Raw genomic sequence first — 19,598 nt, 5'->3', positions numbered from 1 at the left:
CGGCGCTCGCGGCCCGTCTGTGTCAATTCACCTGGGACCCTCGAGAACGGCCGCCGGGTGGCAGAGGCGGGTCTCGGAATCCCCAGACTCGGCCGCATCCCACTGTGGTTCGGGGGTGAGAGCCCGGGCTGGGAGTTCTGGGACCTGGGTTCGAGTGCTGCCTTCGCTGCTACCCAGTTTCGCACAGTCGCGGGCTCTCGCTCGGCCTCAGTTTCCTCTTTTAGGAAGTGGACACCGGTGTCCGGGCCCTTCCTCCCACCGGCGGTGGTTGTGAGGACATGGAATCCCTCCCGAAGGCGCCGCCCGCAGGTGGAGCCGCGGAGCTGGCCGCCTTGGTTCCCCCCCACCCCCTCTCCATGGGCTGGGGCAGCCTCCGTTTGGCAGGGAGTCTGGGTTGGTCCCCGCAGCCCTGGGATGGTCCTCGGGACCCCTGAGCCAGGCCGGGCACAGTCAGAGGGGAAGGTCTGCAGTCACTGGTGCTAAGGAGGGCTTTGCTTGTCCACCTCGGGGCTGGAACTTAGGGTCCCTCACTCCTGAACCCTGACTTCACAGGAGCTGCCCTCGGAGGTGGGGAGACCTTGCCACTGAGGGGAATGAACAGGGATTCCTGCACCAGCTCAGCTCCGCACCTGGGCCAAGTCCCATTTCCTCTTTGGAGCCAATTTTTTATTTTATTTTTTGTATTTTTTTGAGAGGAAAAAAGCTGGGATCCGTGGAGCACGTACGGGCTGAGGGTAGACGCAGCAGCAGAAGAGTTGAGGGGGGGCTGCTTTGGCTCAGGAAGGGTGGAGAAAAGGGAGCCTTGGCGACAGGATCAGGTGGTGAGCCCAGGACAAGCTGCCGCTGCCCGCTGCTCCCCTGGTTGCAAGTCCTGTGGGGACCCTTAGAGTGCAGAGAGCAAAAGTACACGCGGAGCAAAGGCTGGGGTGTGCATTCTCCGAGGGGAGCTGCAGGGCTGGGAGTTGTGCCGGGTACCTGAGATTCTGGGTTCCTCAAGCCCCCACTCCGCCTGGGAAGGGGGAGCAAGGACATGACTTTGTCCTTCCATCCGCTTGCAGCTCTAAGTGCTAAAAGTAACATTTACGAGTTTGACAGGGAGCCTCTGCCTGATCTGAGCTCACTGGGAAGTGCAGGCATGGCTCCCTCAGCTGCATTCGTGCACTCGCTTTGTTGCACTTCATGGCTGCTGCATTTCTTACAAAGGTGAGGCCCTCCGCCAGCAAAAAAGTTACGGCTGGCTTTCCTGCGACACTCGCCTCGCTGATGGCCTGGAACCAAAGCCACGGTGTCTCCCAGCTGTGCCCTACCCGATCCTGCCCCCGGGCCCAGCTGTGTTTGCGCAGCCGAGAATCCTGCCTGGGCCACAGGAGAGGTTTAGATTGGCAAGTAGACGCCTTCAGTCGGGGTCGGCAGACCTCACAGGCCAAATCAGGCTCTCCTGAGTGGGTTGCGCATTAAATGGTTGAAGAGAAATGAAAAGGGTGCTGTTTGGGGACGTGAACATGACGGTAAACTGAGGCTCGGTGTCCGTCGGTCACGTTTCTTTGGAGCACAGCCTCATCGCTTTGTGAAGGCTTCGCCGGTGACGGCATCAGCAGAGAGGGTGGCATGGCTGTGACAGACGGATAATGTTCCCATCCTGCCCTGCACAGAAGAGCTTGCGGTCGTCCGTCTGAGAAGGGGCCCCCGAGAAGCGAGGGTGGAACCGGAGACCCCGCGGCAGTGAGCACATCTGGACCAGCACGCCGCAGTAAAAGAGAGGGTGCTCTCGGCGTCTGGTGGCTGCTTACACCCCCCACCCCCCACTCTTCCCTTTTCTCTGCTTTGCTGTCTCTCAGGCAGAGGAGAGCTGTCTGTGCGCTGTGCACTGCGCCCCTGTTGGGAAGGCCCTGTCGTCTGCTCCAAGCCCACCCCTGCGCAGTAACGGGACCTCTGCCAGGGGCGTGGGTCCAGTCCCCTTTGGGTTATATTCCTTTTTCCCTTAACAAAGGGAAATGCTGAGCGTAGATGTAGATGCTGTTTGATGGGTGGAGCCCACTGACCAAGAGCCCTTCCTGACTTAGCCCTTCCCCGGGGGCGGAGGGGTGAGAGGGTCTGGTGACAAACGGATAATGTTCCCATCCTGCCCTGCACAGAAGCTCTCGCAGGAACCAGGCGACCGCTCTGGGCTCCGGGTTGAGGAGGGAGCTGATGGCACGATTGCCTCTTCCAGCCTCGTGGAAGCTTGTTTCTTTCCCCAGACCTCAGGTGACCCTTGATCAGAGATGATCGCCAGCTTGGGTCACGTGTGAGAGCGCTGTGTCTGTTCTGGTTAGGTGGACAGCTGGCTGGAGAGAGCTGGCCTGGCACAGAGTCAGGGCCACTGAGAGGCCTGGGCAGGCACGAAGGCTGCGAGTTTGAGGTTTCTGTTGTTGTTTAAATGTTACTGATTTCAGAGAGAGAGGAACATCGATGATGAGAGAGAATCATTGATTGTCTGCTTCCTGTACATGTCCTACTGGGGATGGAGCCCACAATCTGGGCACATGCCCTTGACTGGAATCGAACCTGGGACCCTTCAGTCCACAAGCCAATGCTCTATCCACTGAGCAACACCAGCTAGGGTTGAGCTTCAGGTTTTTGCTGGTAGATTTTTTCTTAGCGACAACACTGAGAATAGTGGAATACCTCACTTTCACCACATCCTTACATTTTCTCACGCCCTCTGACACTGTGGTCAAGGAAAAAACTGGCCCTGAAGCCACCCCGGTAAGGGTTTGAAACTCCCTGCTCTTAGTCCTCTGAGCCTCCGAGTCCTTGTCTGTAAAATGGGGAGGCGCCCCTCACAGGGCTGTTAGGAGGAGTCTGTTATCGTGTGCTCGGAGCTGCCTTGTGGAGTTCTGTCCTCACAGCTGTGCCTTTCTGTCTGCTCGGGCTGCCCGCCTCCCAGGCCCCCGCTCCGCAGTGCCCCCGGGTCTGAGGTGAGGAAGGAGAGCGTTCTCTCCTGGGGAGTGCTTGGCTCTTTTAGGGGCCCCCTTCTCTCTGCGTGCTGGTTCAGACCGAGGGGCCTCACCTGCAGGAAGCCTTTTGGGGAGCCCGTAGGATGGGGTGACGGCGTGGAGAACCGGGCCTGCTCCCTGTACGTTAGCTGGAGGCAGTGCACTGGCCCGCTAAGCCTCGCGCGCACCTGCCTGCCTGAAGGGCACTGCTTGGGGCCTCGCACCCCAGGCCTGGCACCAGAGTTGCTTTCTGAGTTGTCAGGCGCGGGTGGAAACACAGCGGGTCCTCGTTTAACCCCGATGAGACAGTGGGGACTTCACTCTTGTTTAGAACGCGGAGGCTGGGGCAAAACTGGCTGCATCGTCTCATTTCACCGCAGTTCCATGTCAAGTGAGGCGTGCTGTGCACTCCTGCTTTCTAGACCATGAGTTCTTGCTTCCTCTTCTGCTCTGGACTTTCCCCAGAGGAAGAGAAAGCGGAAGTCTCGGGCCTGGGGATTGGCTGAGGCCGCCGCCCAGTTCCAGGTGTAGCGTGTGGGATGGGGAGGGAAGGCGCCCACAGAGCTCACATGGGGAGAGCTGCTCGGTAGAAGGGGGAGCCCAGGGCCTCCCCGCCTGGGGCGGCTTCCTGTCCCCGCTTTCCGTGTGGGTCATTCTGTATCCCCGGTCCTGCGGGCCCAGAGCCCCGGCCCGGCCCGGCCCCAGCAGAGGAGACGCCACTCCGAGCCAGCCCCCGGCCTGCGGGGTGTCCTGCGTGCTCCCAGGTACGGGCTGGGGTCAGTCTCGGTCCCTAATAGGGGTCAGGGCCCACGGGGCGGTGCCCGGGGGGATGAAGCGAAGCGGTCTGAGCTGGTGGGTGCGCTGAGCGGCCGGGACGCTGACTGCCGCTGCTCCTAGGAGCTGGTCGCAATGGCCGAGGGGCGGTTTTACCTGTTGGTGCTGGCGCTGTCGTCCCTGGGCTCTGTGTGCGTCCTCTTCACCGTCTACTGGATGTGGAACTGGCACGGCGGCTTTGCCTGGGATGGCAGCACCCTCATGTTCAACTGTCACCCGGTGCTCATGGTGGCTGGCATGGTGGTGGTCTACAGCGCTGGTGAGTGTGAGGTCAGCGTGGGAGGCGTGCGGAGCAGCCCCTCCCGGGACTGGCTCTGTCCCTCTGGGCTCAGGGCTGTGGGTGTCGGCCGGGTGGCCTGCCGTTGGGCACAGGTGTCCTTGGGAAGAAGCAGCAGTGAGGGTGGTGCCTGTGGGAAGGGCAGCTTCCCGGGTTCTTTCTCTGCGTTTGAAAGGGCTGTGCTGGGAGGGAAGCCATGGTGGGACGGGAGCCTGTGCCTGGCTGTCCAGGGACGCCTCACTCTCAGAGATGGGCAAGGCGGGACTGGTCTTTGAGCTGCAGTTTGCCATCCCGGCTAGGGAGCGGGAGGTGGACACTCTGTTGGCCTAATGGGCCCTTGTGTAAGGGGTCTGCTTACTCCTGCCGGACCCATCGTGGCCCCAGGCATCCAGAGCTGGGCTTGGGGCCCGGAGGGCCTCCTTCCCCCACTAAAATGGGGGTGGCAGTGACCCTGGTGAAAGCAGCTTACCCGTGAGCTTCAGGGACATCATCCCATTGTGTTTTTATGAGAAGCTTGTGAAGTGGGCTCTGTTGTTAGCCCATTCTACAGATGAGGAAACTGAGATTTAGAAAGAAGACGCAAGTAGCTAGCAGGCAGAGCCAGGGTTTGGACCAAGTCAACTACCGGTGTGCATCTTTTTTTTTTTTTATTTTTTTATTGGCCTGCATCTTGATAATGACTCGCTGTGAGAGTTCAGGTTGATGGAGAACTAGAGATGGTGCTTCTCACCTGCACAACTGCCTGCAGACCCCCTGAGCATCGCAGTGCGAAGGGCAGGCCCAGGGAACTGCTCCCTTTTCATCTCTGCCCTCCCTCCTGCCTTCACGGCTGGCTGAAGGCCCGGGATCGAGGCCAGGATAGAAGACACCGATGAGTCCTAGCATTTCCTGATCCACGTCCGGCCTCCCCCCTCCCCCTCCCTCGGCGGAGGCTGTATGGGCACATGTCAGGGTAATCCCCCCACGTGTGGCGGGCACGAGGGGAGGAGCCGAGCCTGGACTGTCTCTCCGGCAGCGTCGCTGGTGTACCGCCTGCCCCAGTCCTGGGTGGGGCCCAAGCTGCCCTGGAAAGTCGCCCACGCGTCCCTGCACCTGCTGGCCTTCCTCCTGACGGTGCTGGGGCTGGTGGCCGTGTTCAGGTACCACAACAGCAAGCACATCGCCAACCTGTACTCCCTGCACAGCTGGCTGGGCATCACCGCCGTCTTCCTCTTCGCCTGCCAGGTGGGTGCCCTGCCCTCCTCTGGCCCCCACTGCCGGCTGGCAGCCAGGGCTCGGGCTGGGCCTTCACTTGATCAGCACCAAGTATTCCCTGTGCTCGTGGCCTGGAGGCGGCATTGCAGGCACCACTGTGGGTGGACAGAAAGGGCCGTGGAGACGGGGGTCCCGCACTCGCCCTGTGCCCATCCCCCTGCTGGTCTGCCGTCGCAGGGTCTGTGTGAGCCAGGCCGGAAGGAAGCGGAGCTGGCGAGGATGACTGTTCACGGGAGAGGGGGTTGTAGCTACGAGGTCATGGAAGGTTCTTGTTTGTGTAGGAGAAGCAGAGCACAGGGAGGACCCAGAGGTGCTGGGGCAGTTCCCGGTGGGAGGTTTGAGATGGGAGTGAAGGGAGAAGGTCCCTGCACAGCCGGAGGCGCTGGGGGTGGGGTGACAGCGCCTTTGGTCACAGGCGGGTCAGGTGCTTCTCCCCCGTCCGTCCGCAGTGGCTCCTGGGCTTTGCGGTCTTCCTGCTGCCCTGGGCGTCCCTCCAGCTGCGCAGTCTCCTCAAGCCTGTCCACGTCTTCTTCGGAGCCTCCATCCTCGCTCTGGCCATGGCATCTGTCATTTCCGGCATCAACGAGAAGCTCTTCTTCAGCCTGTGAGTGGGGTGGCCCCTCTGCGTGGAGGGGAAAGAGCGGGATCTTGAGAAGATGGCTCTGTGGGCACAGGGCCCTCCCAGGGGGGCCTCAGGCTGGTGTGCCCCGATCGGGAAGGCAGTGGCCTGTCTTTGGGAGGAGTTGGTAAATGGCCAGTAGATATTTCTCCAGCATCAGCCTGACTGAGCACTACTGGGTGCCGAACTCTGCAAAGCCCCTTAAATGTGGTCCTCGGATTGCCCCACGGCATCGACCCCATGGTCAGGGCGACGTAGACATGAGGGCCGAGGCCCAGCATTCCGCTCAGGGAGGGCGCTCCGCAGGGGTTGGTGCTGGGCTCAGCAGCGTCAGCACCTCTGTGCGTGGCCCTGGCTCTCCCGCCGGGCGAGAGCAGGCGGAGTCTCAGGCCCACACGCCGTCCACAGGAAGAACGCCACCAGGCCGTACTCCAGCCTGCCCGGCGAGGCCGTCTTTGCCAACAGCACCGGGATGCTGGTGGTGGCCTTCGGGCTGCTGGTGCTCTACCTCCTGCAGGCCTCATCCTGGAAACGCCCGGAAGTGGGGGTCACGACCGAAGGACAGGTGCGGCTGGGGGAAGGTCACCGGGGGAGGTGTGGGTCTTACCAGGAAGACTAACCCCGGAACATGTGGGGTACCAGCAGCTGGAAGTGGGGGCACTGCTGTCAGCAGCCTCCAGCCCAGCCATCGGGGCAGATGCAGGCTCCGGGGCTCCTGGGGGCCGGTCTACTGGGAGCGGGTGGGGGTTCCTCCCTTCCCAGGTTCTTGTGGCTTCAGGAGGGCAAGTGTGGCTCCCCAGGGGAGCCTTGGGCGTGAAGGGGGTGTCATCACTTGTGCACCAGTTTGAGGCTGGTCTGGCAGGCGCTTGGTGACAAGCTGAGTACTTGGAGCAAGTTCTGCCTGTTGGCCACTCTGTATCTGGGCGAGGAGGGGCGAGGGGTGAAGGGCGTGTCAAGCTGAGGGACTTTGGGCTTCCCTGAAAGATGTTGTGAGTTGGGGACTGAAGGTTGGGGTCTGTGTGAACAGCTCAGACCTGGTGGCACCCGCAGGCCCAGGGCCATCGAGTTATGCTGTTAACCTGTGCGCCTGCTCTTCCAGCCCCTGCTGCGTGAAAGGGAGTGAAGCAAGAAGGGACGCAGGAGCGGCCGGTGCGTCTGGACTCCCTCCGAACCTCTGCTCCACCCGGGGCTCCCACCTCGCTGCCCGCGGGCTGTCGCCGCCACGTGCTGCCTAGTCTCTCCTCTGCACTCCTTCCTGGCGTTGGCTTCTGAGGCCCTCCCTTTGCACAGGCCCCCTGCCCGGCCGCTCACACGCCTGCTCCCAGCTGAGCCGATTCCCTAGACCCTGGAGGTGGGGGGAGGTCCCATCAGCTCAGATGGCTGGACTCAAGCGCATCTGTAACTTGAACGAGGGGTGACCTGCCTGTCCGCTCTCCCGTGGAACGTGTGCATGGCCTTTAGGCACCCGCCATGGCTGGCCCCTGGACGTGAGGCTGGGCGGGAGCTCAGAGTGAAGGGAGGCGGGGGGGGGGCAGAGCAGCTCTGCAAGGAAACTGAGGCGCTGCCTGCTCATGTCTCGAGTCCACTGTGACCGTGTGGCTCCATCACTTCCTGGTGCTGCTACAGCTGGGACCTGGATCCTGGCCTGTCCCCGTCAGGCAGCCCAAGGAGCCTGGGAGCCTGCTGCCCCCAGCTGTCCCGGCGGGGAGGCTGGCAGGGCTGCCTTACTCTCCTTCGCCAGGTTGGGGCCACCACGACACGACCGGCGTTGGGGTGCTTTGTCCCAGCAGAGCCGAGGACCACGGCCACCTTCGCCCGTGTTTTCTGCTGGGCATGAGCCTCCTGCCCCCACAGTGGCTGCTCGCAGGCCGCAGCCCGCCTTGTGCCTCACGCGAGCCGAGCTTCTTCCGAGGGATTGGGGGGTGGGAGGGGCCTGGCTCCTCTCCTAGGGGCTGGGGCTTTGGCTTTCCCTGCCTCCTCCAAACGAGTCCTGCTGGGTCCCAGGTGCCACATGCTGTGCACAGACCAGCAGCATGCTGCCCGGTGCCCGGTGTCCGGGGTGTGCTTCTTCCTCTCTGGCCCGTGGCGATGAGGCCGACTGGCCACCGACCCCACAGGCCAGATGCCGCAGGACTCCGCCGGACCCTCTGGTGGCCAAAGGCTCAAAGCCACTGCAGTGACTGCCAGGCAGCTTGTCACGTGACCCTCCTTACCACCAGGGCAGGCATTTCACCGGTTTGTAAAGCCTGGTTTTCATTAAATAATTTTTAAAAAATCAAAGCCTCTTGTGCGGGAATGAGATTGGCTAAGTGAGCGCTGGGCAGCTCAGGACAGTTCTGACCCTGAGGCCTGGAGAGGGACAAGGCAGACACCAGAGGCCCACAGACTGCCGCCCGGGAGCTGCCACTCCTGCTGGGTGGCCGTCCCTCGGCGAGTGGCCCTGAGCACTGGGATCACAAATAAGGACGTGCTCCCTGGTGTGTGCTCACACACACTTGCCTGAGGTCACCTGACAGGAAGTGGCAGTGCTGGGCCCACCGGCAGGTGTCTGATGCCAGTCCCCTCCCCGGCTGCTGGGTGTGCGTCTGCGCACACTGATAGCTGCCTCGTGGTCAGGGACCGGTGGGGGGGGTGGGGGGGGGCTGGTGCTCAGGAACCCTGGCTGAGTGAGGCTGCAGCCAAGTTGGGGTGTGACTGATGGGGCCTCCAGGGTGACCAGCTGTGCATGTACGTGGTAGAGCAGGACCTGGATGCTGGGTGCAGACACCAGTGGGAGCAGTAACCCGCAGGGCGTGGGCCCCAGACTGTGCTGGGGCTTCACATCAATTCCTTGGACCCTGTTCCTGTCCCCACAAGACGGGCACCATTCTGTTTCCCAGACTCCAAGGGGCTAAAGAACAGGCGTGAGCCGCTGTAGCTGGTTTGAAGCAGAACCAGGACCTAGCCGCATCCACGTGAGAGAACTCAGGGCCTGTGACCGCCCCGCACTGAGCACGGGTCAGGTGTGCGCTGTCCTGCCACATGCACGGGATTGCTGAGAGCAGGGCTGGCCTGGGCGCGCTTTCTGCGCCACCACCCGGACGACATGGTGGCTTCTTTCCCTCCGGGCGTCCCATTTGCCCACTTGATGCCTGAAGAACCAGGGCGCTCTGAGTTCAGTGCGGAGGAAAGCACACCGTCGGGTGGCTTGCGTATGGGGAGGACAGGACTGAGGTCCAGTGGAGCCAGCCCAGCTGTGCAGGCCTGGCCTGTGCGTCTCGTGTGGAAGGAGGGGTCACCTCGCCCGGGGCTGAGCGCTGTCCCGGCAGCAGAGGGCCGCTACTCACACGCCTGGAGACGGCCTCAGAGGCGGCCGAAGCTCTGGTCTGATGTGGTTTATTAGCTGCTTTTCACGCGGGCACAGGCTCAGCAATGCCAGTGACGGCTGTGCTGCCCCAGGGACACGCCCACCCGCTGTGGAGGCCCAGGCAGCGGGGCTGGGGCAGAGTGGGAGCCCGGGACCCACCCTCCCTGCGCAGGCAGTGACCCCTCTGGAACTGCAGTCTGCACTGCAGCCGCTCTGGAGGCTGGCAGCGGTTCCTGCTGAACTCAGAGGATGGGCCTGCGAAGCAAGGGCGGTGGCCGGTGGGAGGCAGAGGGAAGTGGCAGGCGGCCTCTGCACTCACTCGCTCTCCAGGTTCTTCAGGACCTGCAGGATGGACCGGAGAATGGCTGCAGTGGCCACTGCCCCGGGGTCTGGCTCGTCGAGCTTCGTGGAGCTGATATAACTGGCTCTCCCAGCTCCAGCCGTCATGTTCTTGGTGGCCTGGGCCGCAGCTTCGGCGCTCTGAGGGGGACGGAGAGAAGCAGGGTTAAGGACAAGCCTCCGGCCGCCTTCCTGCCCTGAAGCAAGGCCTGGGCTCGGGGGAGGCCCTGGACCCTCCTGTCCCCCTCTGCCAGCACCTCTGTACTGTCCCAGGGCAGAGCACTCACCTCCCACCTGTCTGCAGCAAGGCCCGGGGCCCCACTTACTGCGGACCTGCTGTGCCCAGTTACCAAGTGCAGCTGTTACTCCCCAGCCTCGCTCCCCCCTGGACAGGCTCATCTCTCCTCAGAGGAGGGAGCCGAGCACGGGAAGGGTATTGACCAGCTCCCAGCCTGTCCCCCGGGTGGCGGGGCCTCCACTCACCTCCACTGCCTTGGTCAGGATGTGGAACAGATTAGCCTGTGGGTTCCTCAAGGCTTGGAGCTCCTGTCCCGCTGCCCAGAGAGAATCCAGCTGGACAAGGGGAGGATGGGGGTGAGCACAGGTCCTTGCACAGGGTGGCCATCCAAAGGGGAAGGGCTGGGCGCATACACACCATAGTCCTGTCTCCTGGGGCAGCCTTCCCATACCTGCCGGGAGAGAACGGCGGTTCACTGGAGGGGATGCTGGGGTGGAGCAGGGCCTGGCCGGGAGCAGGTGACATCTCCCCGCTCCCCGCCCACCCTGGGCTGGGGCACAGGCTCCACTCACTTCCTCATGGCCTCCAGGCCGGCGTCCATGGCAGCAGACCAGGCTGGGAGGTCAGTGCTGGCCTTGAGGGGCTGGGCCGCTGCGGTCAGGAACAGGCCGTAGAGCTGGGAGGACCACAAGTTTTTACCTTCGGGCCAGCCGTGCCGCAGCCAGCCCAGGCCCTCTCAGCCCTCCGCCCCGGGCACTGCCGCACTCACGGCCCCGGACGAGCCTCCCATTTTATCCAGCAGCAGGAGGGACAGCTGGGAGAGCAGCTTGGCAGGGTGGGCGGGGGGTGGGCTCTCTCTCAGCCACTCCTGGATCGCTGCAGGCGGAGCGGGGGGAGGTCAGAGGCCCTCCCTCCCAACGGGCACGCTCCCCACAGCAGGCAGAGGGAGGGCGGGAACCCCAGGCTCCCCCTCTCTATCCAGTGTGCAGGGCAGAGGCTGAGGAGCAGCGGGCGGCGGGCCTCGCGGCCCGGCCGATGCTCCTCCTCAGCCGCCACGCCATCCTGGGTCTTGTACTGGGTATAAGCCACGAGGGCTGCGCTTCTCATCCGCTTTGCTCGCTGCTGTCCCGCAGCTGCCTGGCCCCCGACAGGCACTGGGGTTCCTGATGACGCTGGACAGTGAGGGTGCCCTCGCCCAGGAACGTGAGAAACGAGGACTACGGAGCGAGTTCCCTGGGAACCTCGTCTCACTGTGAGAGACTGGCTCTACAGTGACGATCCCCACGCCTGTAGCGGTGACGGCCTATTCTCCATGAAAATGGTGGACGGGGCGAGGTTTTGTGCGTGACTGCGCTTGGCAAAGGAGAAGTTGGCAACCCATGCCAGCGCTCCGAATGTTTCTGAGATGGTTCTGGTTCATGAAACACCCAAATCGCAGAAACGTGACCCAGCCCCTCGCTGCAGGGGCCCCTGCACCCACCTCGGGCAGCGCGGCTGTGGGTGGTCCCACAGTCCCCATCGCCGGACACACGGTCCAGGGTGTTGAGGTACTCCTCCATGTCCAGGAGGGTAGCACACACCTGTTCCAGCACGAGCACCATCCGCTTGGAGCTCAAGCCTGCAGGGAGGACAGCGGGGGGAGGAGCACCTGGCCCTTCTCAGAGCTGACTTGAAGGTGTGGGAGATATGGGTGTTAGGGCCCCTGCACACCCCTCACCCTTCGGGACTCAGGCCAATGCCTGGGTCGCCTGCCCCAACAGCAGGGCTTGGTACCTTCTACAGTGATATCAGGAGCCTCTGTGGGGTGGGCGGGGGCTGGCCGGATCCGCTTCTGCCCCGTCACAGAGACCTTGGGCATGTGAGGCCAGGCCGACGCGGTGGTCTCAGCATCTAGAGTCAGCAGGGTGACTTTCTTAGACATGGGGTGCCTGGCCAGAGGTCAAGTGGGACCTGATTCCCCCTGGTGGCCAATTCCCTTCACCTCAAAAAGCAAGTACTAAGTGCCTGCTGTGTACAAGGGAAGAGGGGCTGTCCCTGGGAGGAGCCTAACACCAACTCCTCCAGTCACGTGAGAGCTGGAGAATCAGAAGGGCCCTCCATGGGGCCTGACGGTCATGGTTCATCAGACCTCTGCTGGGGTCTCCCCACGGCCCCTGGCCTTCTCCAGCTCCAAGGAGCCCTGGCTTGGATGGCCCGGGCTGTAGGTCTCACCTATCAGTTTCAGGCGGGACTCATCCACGAGCAGGAGGGTGAGAGAGAGGCCAGGCATCTCCAGCGCTGACATGAAGGTGCCCACCAGGGCACGGGCAACCTTCACCCCGCGGCTCTCTGCAACAGCAAAGCACGGACGACCCTGAGGAAAGGCCACGAGGGCGGTACTTCCCCCAGAAGAGAGAAACGGGGTAAGAGAAAACCAAGGGGCCAGCAGGGAGACGGCCAGGTCTGCTCAGGGCATCCCTCCAATGCCCCGAGTCACACGTCCCCTGCCGTGTCCCCTCTACAGGGCAGATGGGTCCCTGCAGGTCTCATTTGCTGAGCTCTGCCAGGTGCCAGGCTCTGTGCCAAGTGGTTATGCATGTTTAGTTTCATTTAATCTTCACAGCCGCCTAGGAGGCAGGGACCATCCTTACCCCCTACGCCAGGGGCAGGCTCCACACTCGCAATCAGGTGGACTAAAGCCCTAGCTCAGGCTCGTCTGACTGCACAGCCCAAGCTCTGGGCCATCACAAGACCCCACCTCAGCTGTTCTTTTCTTTTCTTTTTCAAAACAAAATTTGTATTGGTTTTTCAGAGAGGAAGGGAAAGGGAGAGAAATATTGATGTGACAGTGAGACATAGATCGGATGCCTCCTACACACCCCCTGCTGGGGATCGAGCCTGCAACTCCGGCATGGGTCCCACCAGGAATCAAACCGACAACCTTTCTGTGCATGGGATTATGCCCAACCCACTGAGCCACACCAGCCAGGCTGGAGGGAAGAGCTCTGGGTGCTGGCAGGCGCCTTCTCGGGGAGGGGCTCACCCAGAGTGCGGATGGCTGCGTCGGCCACGATGCCCAGCTCCAGCACCGACAGGCCGCCTAGGTTGTTCACCACCAGCACCACCGAGGAGCCTGTGGGCAGATGCTTCGCCGTGAGCCTCTCTGGGCCCCTCACCCGGTGGGGAGGGGGGAGGCACGGGATGGGGGTCAGGCTGGGAGACCAAGGAACTCCTGTAAGCGCCCTCACCGGCCTGCACAGACACGTGTGACACGTTGGAGGTGTTGGTCATGTGGTCGAGCATGAGCCTCACAATCTCGTCGGCGGGTGCCATCTGCCGGAAGGACCCGGGAGTGAGCTGTGCCCGAGGCCTCGGCCTTAGACCAGCCTGGGCCGGGGCGTCCACCTACCTTCATCCGGCGCACGCCCGCTTCCCCGTGGATCCCTGCGGACAGAGCAGTCATGCTGACGTGTTTGTACCGAGATTGGCTTGGGACTAGCTCGGGGCCGTGGAGGTGGGGAGCGGGTAGAAACGGGCAGGACAGTGAAAACGACATGGTTTCTGCCCTCCCGGAGCTTGGTTTGTGGTAGAGAAAGCCATGAACTGGACTCGTAACCAGCGAAGAGCTTGAGCGAGAGGCAGTCAAGCAAGGAGACGTGAGCCTCCGCCCATCACGTTGGGAGCACCGGGCAGGAGGGAGAGCGCCGCCTCGGAGGCGCAGGAGGAGGGCAGCCTGTGCGGAGACCCTGGAGGGAGGTGAGCAGGGGCAGGGAGGGGGCAGTGCCTGGACGGACGGAGCCTCCCCTGGCGGGAGCCTGGGTATGGATGGCAAAGCAGGTAGAATGGACCGGTGGAGCCCGAAGAGCTTCAAGTGCCCATTTAAAACCACAAGCACCCATGGGACAGCTGCGGCTCAGCGGGAAGGACGGGCGGAGGGCTCCCGGGGCATTGTGGGTACAACCCAGGGAGCAGGCGCAGCTGGGACAGGGGTGGCCAACACTCACCCAGGCCCAGCTCTACCTCATCAGCGGCAAGTTCAAAGTTGGGTCTGGAACCAGGGACACTGCAGGAGGACAAGCTCAAGCCCAAGGTTCCTGTGAGAGAGGAGGTGTGAACGGTGACGGCCCTGCACTGGCATCGGCCAGGGCAGCAGGCTTAGGCAGGCAGCCTCTTCACCTTGGATGAAGAGAAACCTGGCTCCGGGACCCAAGGCTACTAGTGCCCTGGCTCCCCCAGGGAGACCCCTCAGCCCCCGGAACACTGGGCCGGCCCTCCTAGGCAGCCGCTGGGAACTGCTCCCGGGCCCAAGGCAGCCTTCCCCGCCCTCCCCGCTTCCGACCCCTGGGCTGGCACTCACCCATGGCCTTGGCAGCCACGCTCACCCGGTCTTTGATCTCCTTCAGCGGCACACCGGCCTCAGCCAGGGCACCCGCTATCTGTATTCACACAGAAAGAAGCCCCCCAGGGACAGGAGTCACTGTGGCGCTTGGGGGCTGGAGGGACTCTGGGCACTGCCACATCCACCTGGCCCTGGTGGAGGGCGAACGGCTCCACCGTCCTGGTGGTGCGCTCACAAGGACCTGCCAGGAATCTTTAGCAAACAGTCTGTTGGAGCCAGAAAGAACCCTACCAACGGAGAAATGGGCCCAGAGAGGGGAGGTTTCCTTTTTTTTTTTTTTTAAAAATATATTTTATTGATTTTGTACAGAGAGGAAGGGCGAGAGATAGTTAGAAACATCGATGAGAGAGAGTCATCGATCAGCTGCATCCTGCACCCCCCCAACTGGGGATGTGCCCGCAACCAAGGTACATGCCCTTGACCGGAATCGAACCTGGGACCTTTCAGTCCCTAGGGCGACGCTCTATCCATTGAGCCAAACCAGTTTCGGCAGGTTTCTTGTCTAATGTCACACAGTGGGCTGATGGCCAGTTTCCTGATTCCCAGTGTAGAGGTCTTTCTCTTGGGGCATGTATCCTGCGGCTCACTTTACCCCCCCCCCCCCATATTCATCCACCCACCCACTCACTTTTTGCCAAGCGTCTAGTACAGTAGTTCTCAACCTTCCTAATGCCGCGACCCTTTAACACAGTTCCTCATGTTGTGGTGACCCCCAGCCATACAATTATTTTCATTGCTCCTTCATAACGGTAATTTTGCTACTGTTAATGAATCATAATGTAAATATCTGTGTTTGCCAATGGTCTTAGGCTCTACAGCAGCGGTTCTCAAACTATGGGTCGCGACACAGATAATTACATTACGATTCATAACAGTAGCAAAATTACGGTTATGAAGTAGCAACGAAAATAATTTTGTGGTTGGGGGTCACCACCACATGAGGAACTGTGTTAAAGGGCCGCGGCATTAGAAAGGTTGAGAACCACTGATCTAGTATGTGCTCAAATGGAAGTGACTCGCTCACAACCCTCCCTGGAAGGGACTGGTGTGGGAGGAGCTGGGGGAGGACGCAGATGGCACACTCAGTGGGGGAGGCGGACGCAGTGGCAGTTCATGGAGGAGGATGGAGGACAGAGCAGGGCTCTCACCAGCTCAGTGTGGGGGAGGGAAACCTCCGGATGGGAGACACCAGAGCTGGGCCTCAGCCGAACAGGAGGGTTAGCCAGGCCAACTGAGTTAGATGGACAAAGGGCTCTTACGGCCATGGGTGCAGCATCAGGCAAGCCCCAGAGGGGCTGCAGCCATGGTGCAGGGAAATGGTACTCATGGAGCATGACAGCATGGTGGGGATGATGGGACATGAACTGGGAAAGTTCAGGGAGGAAGCAAGCGTGTGGTGGGCGCTGGACCATGGGCCTGGGCTGCCTCTAGGAGCCCCAGATGGCTGTCAGGAGGCGAGCAGCCTCAACAGACACCCATCTTCCGAAGGCACCTCTGGGTAGCGTGGGAACAGACTGGAAGGGGAGCACCCGGGAGCGCGCTGACCGAGGCCGGGGCGGGGGCAGGCTGAGGAGGATGTGTGTGCAGAGGCACCAGGAAGGCCTTGTGGTGGGTGTGGGCAAGAAGGGAAGGCCTGGGACAACACTGAGATGCTGGCTGAGGCGGGAGGGGGCACTGGGGAAGGCATGGCCTCCTGTGGGTGGAGTGGCAGCAGGCTGGGCGGGAACCTCACCTTGTGTATGAGCACCACACCACAGAGCCCCCGGCGGCCCGCCTTCTTCACCACCGTGAAGGCACAGTCGTCCCCGATGACCACCATCTCCACGGGGATGCCCTCAGCCTGCGCCTGCTCGCGGGCCAGGCCGAAGTTCAGCCGGTCCCCAGTGTAGTTCTTCACGATGAGGAGGGTGCCCGCTGAGGGAACAGCAGCAGGGCCCATCGGTGCTTGCCCTCAACCCCCCGCCCCCCCAGATTGCCTCCTGGCAGCAGCCCCTCCTGCACCACAGGCTTACCTGTGCCCGCCTGGGCCACTGCCCTGATGGCTGCCAGGATGCTGCCCACTGCTGGTGAAGCGAACACGGCTCCTGCGATGATCCCCGTCAGCATCCCCTTCCCTATGAACCCTGTGATGGGTGTGAGAGGATGCTGGGGGAGGGTGCTGGAGGAGGGTGCTGGGGGAGAATGCTGGGGGAGGGTGCTGGGGGAGGGTGCTGGGGGAGGGTGCTGGGGGAGGGTGCTGGGGGAGGGTGCTGGGGGAGGGTGCTGGGGGAGGGTGCTGGGGAGGATGCTGGGGAAGAGTGCTGGGGGTGAGTCCTGGGGAGGGCGCTGGGGAGGGTGCTGGAGGAGGGTGCTGGCCTGCATTCTGAACCTCCTACCAGCCCCAATGATCTCCTCGGAGCCCCCACCTTCACCTCTGGCCGGGGACACTCACCAGCGTGGGCAGGCTCATGGCCGGAGCCCCCACCCGACAGCAGGGCCACCCGGCCCTTGAGGCTGTCCAAGTCGAAGCGGAGGGCCACACGGTGGCCCTGCAGGAGCTGCAGGTTGGGGTTGCAGGCCACCAGGCCAGCCAGGGCGTCATCCGCACAGCCTGCCACCGAGTTCACCAGCTTCTTGGAGGTCTACGGGGAAGGCGCTTTCAGGCACCAGTCAGGTTGCTATGGCCACGACCCTCTTCCACACCCATGGGGACTCCAGGGCCACAGCACCTGGGTGTATTTTATCAGGAGGGGTGTTCTCTTTTAATCTGTATCGTTTGCCCTTTTGAAATGTTTTGGATTATGGCTTAACTTTATCCTGAAGAATGGCTTCTACACAAAGAAAGGGGGCGGGATATGGAGTCTCAGAGGGCCAGGGCCAGCCGGCCTGAGTTCCAGGGGCTGACGGGCGCAGGACGACATGGCTGGGCAGGGCACAGCAGTGAAGGTTGGGTTCCGCAGGCACAGGACGCTGGGATCCAATGCCAGGCCTCCCTGCCTTGCTATGAGGCCTTGGGGAAGGCAGCTTGCTGTGCTGAGCTTCAGATCTCCCTCTGCAAACTGGGCCTTCCCAGGCGCAAGCCTGTCACACAGTGAAAGCTGAACACAGGGAGCTACTCCCTTTTCCAGAAAGCTGTAGCTGGCTGGAGGAGGCCTGCGACCAGGCAGCTTCTGATTTGTCCCAGGGCGAGTGGGACTAGGGCCCCAGAGGGACCCAGAGGGCCGGAGGCGGGGCAGCCTGCCTCTGAGCTGGGCCCTGGCAAGGTGCACTTCCTGAGGCTCCTCCCTCAAGCCTGTGAGCAGCAGGCTCCTTTGTGTAAACTTTGACCTTGCCTGGGTCTGGCAGGGACCAGAGCCAAGCCACCTGCTGCAGGTCAAGGGGACAGATACAGGCCAGTGGGGAGAGAGCAGAATAACGAGATCTGCTCCACTCTGCTCAATGGCCGAGAGCCAGGCAGCTTCTGGGTGCTTTTGAGCTTGTCTTGTTCCTGTTCTCACGATGTAGAGGAAGCGTTATCTCCGTGGGGAAACTGAGGCACAGTTAAGTGACTTAGCCCAAGACCACACGGTCAGCCAGTGTCTGCCTGGCTCCAACGCAGGCTCCATTTTGCTGCTCCACGCTGCTCTCCCTGGGGCTGAAGGGAGGCTGCGAATGGCAGAGGGCTCGCCCACCAGGGATGGCACAGGCAGCAAAGCTGTGATTGGTCTCCGCTCCAGCCCAGCCTCCAGCGCCACCCCCACCTTCCCAAGAAGGTGACCCCCACGCCATCGCTGACAGCCTGTCCTGCAGGATTTGCAACCATCCCCACACCAGAGTCAGAGGAGGCATTGAGGCTAGGCCCATCCTGGCTCCCTTGGCCTGAGGGCACCGTGCCCGGCCCCAGGACTCCATCTGATAAACACCCAGGGCCACTGCCTGGAGGGTTAACCCGCCTCGCTCTGCGACGAGCGAGACGTTCAGAGAGATAGAGGTGCACAGCTGGTCAGGGAAGCTGGCACTGGGACCTGGTTCTGTGCAAGGCCTGCTCTGGCACACATCGTCCTGGAGTGGAGAGGGAGCAATGCTCAGCAGTGCTGAGCATCCCAAAGCGGAAAAACACCCCCTCCCCCCCCCCCCCCCCCACCCCCACCCCGCGGGACCAGCCCACACCAGCCACGTCCTTCCTCAGGGTCCCTCTGTAGCTGGGAGAGGTCTACTCCAGTGTAGGTCACTGTGACTGTCCTAAAGACATGACCAGACCAGGGGGGCAGGTGGGCCTGGAGGGCCTCGGAGGCTGCAGCCCGGCCTGGCTGGGACTAGCTAGGACATGGAGGGAAGCAGAGTCCGGGCCCTGAGACGGACCCTCTGTCTTAACCTCTATGAGCCGTAGGAGGCAGCAGCATATCTTGGTCAGAATGTAAGGGCCTCCAGGGTGCCCAGGGCTGGCATGGCCCCTGCCCCCCCCCATGCCCCGAGCCCACAGTGCCCTTCCCCAGGCCTGGCCCTCCTGAGACTCACCATGGTGGGGAGGGGCTGAAGCCAGCAAGCTGAGGTCGCACCTTGGCAATGAGCTGCCGGAGGACGGTTGGCCCTGTGGGTGCTGCCTGGGCCTGAGCTCGGTGCAGGAGGCAGTGGCACCTGAAGGACAGAGGACGTGCCGCTGGAGTTGCCCACAGCCTACTGGCACAGTCACGCTTCCAGGCCCTCGTAATTAGGGAGCTGCCCCAGACTCTGAGCCAAGTCTAAACTCCAACACGTGCGCTGGGGATGGAGTAGAGCATGGGGCGGATCAAGGTTCACCTGAAGTGGCTGCCAGGAGGCAGATCTGCCCACACTGGGCACAGGGAGGTCTTTACACCCCAGAGAGTACCCACCTCATTGCCACAGGGCGAGATGAGCCAGAGCAGCACCCTCTCCTGCATGAGCATCGTGTGCAGTGAATACAGTCACAGGGATGCTCACGCCCTGGCTCTGGGTGCTGTTAGTATCAGACCAAGAGGAAGGCAGCTGAGCTGTGAGCACATTTTACTTCTAGGACTGACTCCGAAGCTCTAGAGCAGTGGTTCTCAACCTTTCTAATGCCTCGAACCTTTAATACAGTTCCTCTACAGCAGCAGTCCTCAGCGGTTGAGAACCGCTAGCAGGGTCGTCTAAGACCATCGGAAAACACAGATATTTACATGATTCATAACAGTAGCAAAATTACAGTTATGAAGTAGCAATGAAAATAATTTTATGATTGGGGGTCACCACAACATGAGGAACTGTATTAAAGGGTCGAGGCATTTAGAAAGGTTGAGAACCACTGCTCTAGGGAATTGTTCAAGGTCATGCTAAGAGTCAGGACTTAAACCCACATCTAGTCTTTCCACAAAGC

The 19,598-nt window shown here is 61.8% G+C and overlaps 2 protein-coding genes across 5 annotated transcripts; one reads left to right on the top strand and one right to left on the bottom strand.

The window, feature by feature from the left end:
- The first annotated feature begins 7 nt into the window (after positions 1 to 7).
- Positions 8 to 8,218, top strand: LOC118707309 (lysosomal membrane ascorbate-dependent ferrireductase CYB561A3). 3 transcript variants are annotated; one of them, XM_045574060.1, is made up of 7 exons: positions 9 to 115; positions 3,660 to 3,742; positions 3,876 to 4,071; positions 5,105 to 5,313; positions 5,793 to 5,947; positions 6,371 to 6,527; positions 7,062 to 8,218. In XM_045574060.1, the coding sequence occupies exons 3-7, from the start codon at positions 3,888 to 3,890 to the stop codon at positions 7,083 to 7,085; spliced, it is 729 nt and encodes a 242-aa protein (XP_045430016.1). In that variant the 5' UTR covers positions 9 to 115; positions 3,660 to 3,742; positions 3,876 to 3,887; the 3' UTR covers positions 7,086 to 8,218. The 3 variants fall into 3 exon arrangements, with proteins under 3 accessions (XP_036273319.1, XP_045430016.1, XP_045430017.1); XM_036417426.2 differs by lacking the exon at positions 3,660 to 3,742 and having other exon boundaries at positions 8 to 115; XM_045574061.1 differs by lacking the exons at positions 9 to 115; positions 3,660 to 3,742 and adding an exon at positions 2,491 to 2,960.
- Positions 8,219 to 9,322: 1,104 nt separating this feature from the next.
- Positions 9,323 to 18,922, bottom strand: TKFC (triokinase and FMN cyclase). Of its 2 annotated transcripts, none has more exons than XM_045574059.1 (17): positions 18,740 to 18,922; positions 16,695 to 16,884; positions 16,276 to 16,386; positions 15,993 to 16,177; positions 14,222 to 14,297; positions 13,869 to 13,958; positions 13,274 to 13,308; positions 13,113 to 13,197; positions 12,908 to 12,997; positions 12,097 to 12,213; positions 11,659 to 11,775; positions 11,366 to 11,503; positions 10,655 to 10,761; positions 10,458 to 10,561; positions 10,303 to 10,336; positions 10,131 to 10,220; positions 9,323 to 9,788 (listed from the first exon to the last, which is right to left on the bottom strand). In XM_045574059.1, exons 1-17 carry the CDS (start codon positions 18,740 to 18,742, stop codon positions 9,624 to 9,626), a joined length of 1,737 nt encoding a protein of 578 aa, XP_045430015.1. In that variant the 5' UTR covers positions 18,743 to 18,922; the 3' UTR covers positions 9,323 to 9,623. The 2 variants fall into 2 exon arrangements, with proteins under 2 accessions (XP_045430015.1, XP_045430014.1); XM_045574058.1 differs by having other exon boundaries at positions 14,222 to 14,300; positions 15,996 to 16,177; positions 18,740 to 18,859.
- Positions 18,923 to 19,598: the final 676 nt, after the last annotated feature.

The sequence above is a fragment of the Pipistrellus kuhlii genome, unplaced genomic scaffold, assembly GCF_014108245.1.
Source record: "Pipistrellus kuhlii isolate mPipKuh1 unplaced genomic scaffold, mPipKuh1.p scaffold_m20_p_59, whole genome shotgun sequence".
Taxonomy (NCBI): Eukaryota; Metazoa; Chordata; class Mammalia; order Chiroptera; family Vespertilionidae; genus Pipistrellus; species Pipistrellus kuhlii.
The sequence above is the reverse complement of the archived record's forward strand: the minus strand, read 5'-3'. Positions and strand labels throughout refer to the sequence as shown.

Excerpts from the sequence above, each read along its gene's own strand:
- TKFC (XM_045574059.1), bottom strand. Across the intron at positions 16,387-16,694 it reads CCATGAGCCTGCCCACGCTG|GGTTCATAGGGAAGGGGATG; the intron begins GTGAGTGTCCCC and ends CACCCATCACAG. Across the intron at positions 13,198-13,273 it reads CGGGCGTGCGCCGGATGAAG|ATGGCACCCGCCGACGAGAT; the intron begins GTAGGTGGACGC and ends TCCTTCCGGCAG.
- LOC118707309 (XM_036417426.2), top strand. The coding sequence starts at position 3,888 with ATGGCCGAGGGGCGGTTTTACCTGTTGGTGCTGGCGCTGTCGTCCCTG. Across the intron at positions 4,072-5,104 it reads GGTGGTGGTCTACAGCGCTG|CGTCGCTGGTGTACCGCCTG; the intron begins GTGAGTGTGAGG and ends TCTCTCCGGCAG. Across the intron at positions 5,948-6,370 it reads GAGAAGCTCTTCTTCAGCCT|GAAGAACGCCACCAGGCCGT; the intron begins GTGAGTGGGGTG and ends CGCCGTCCACAG.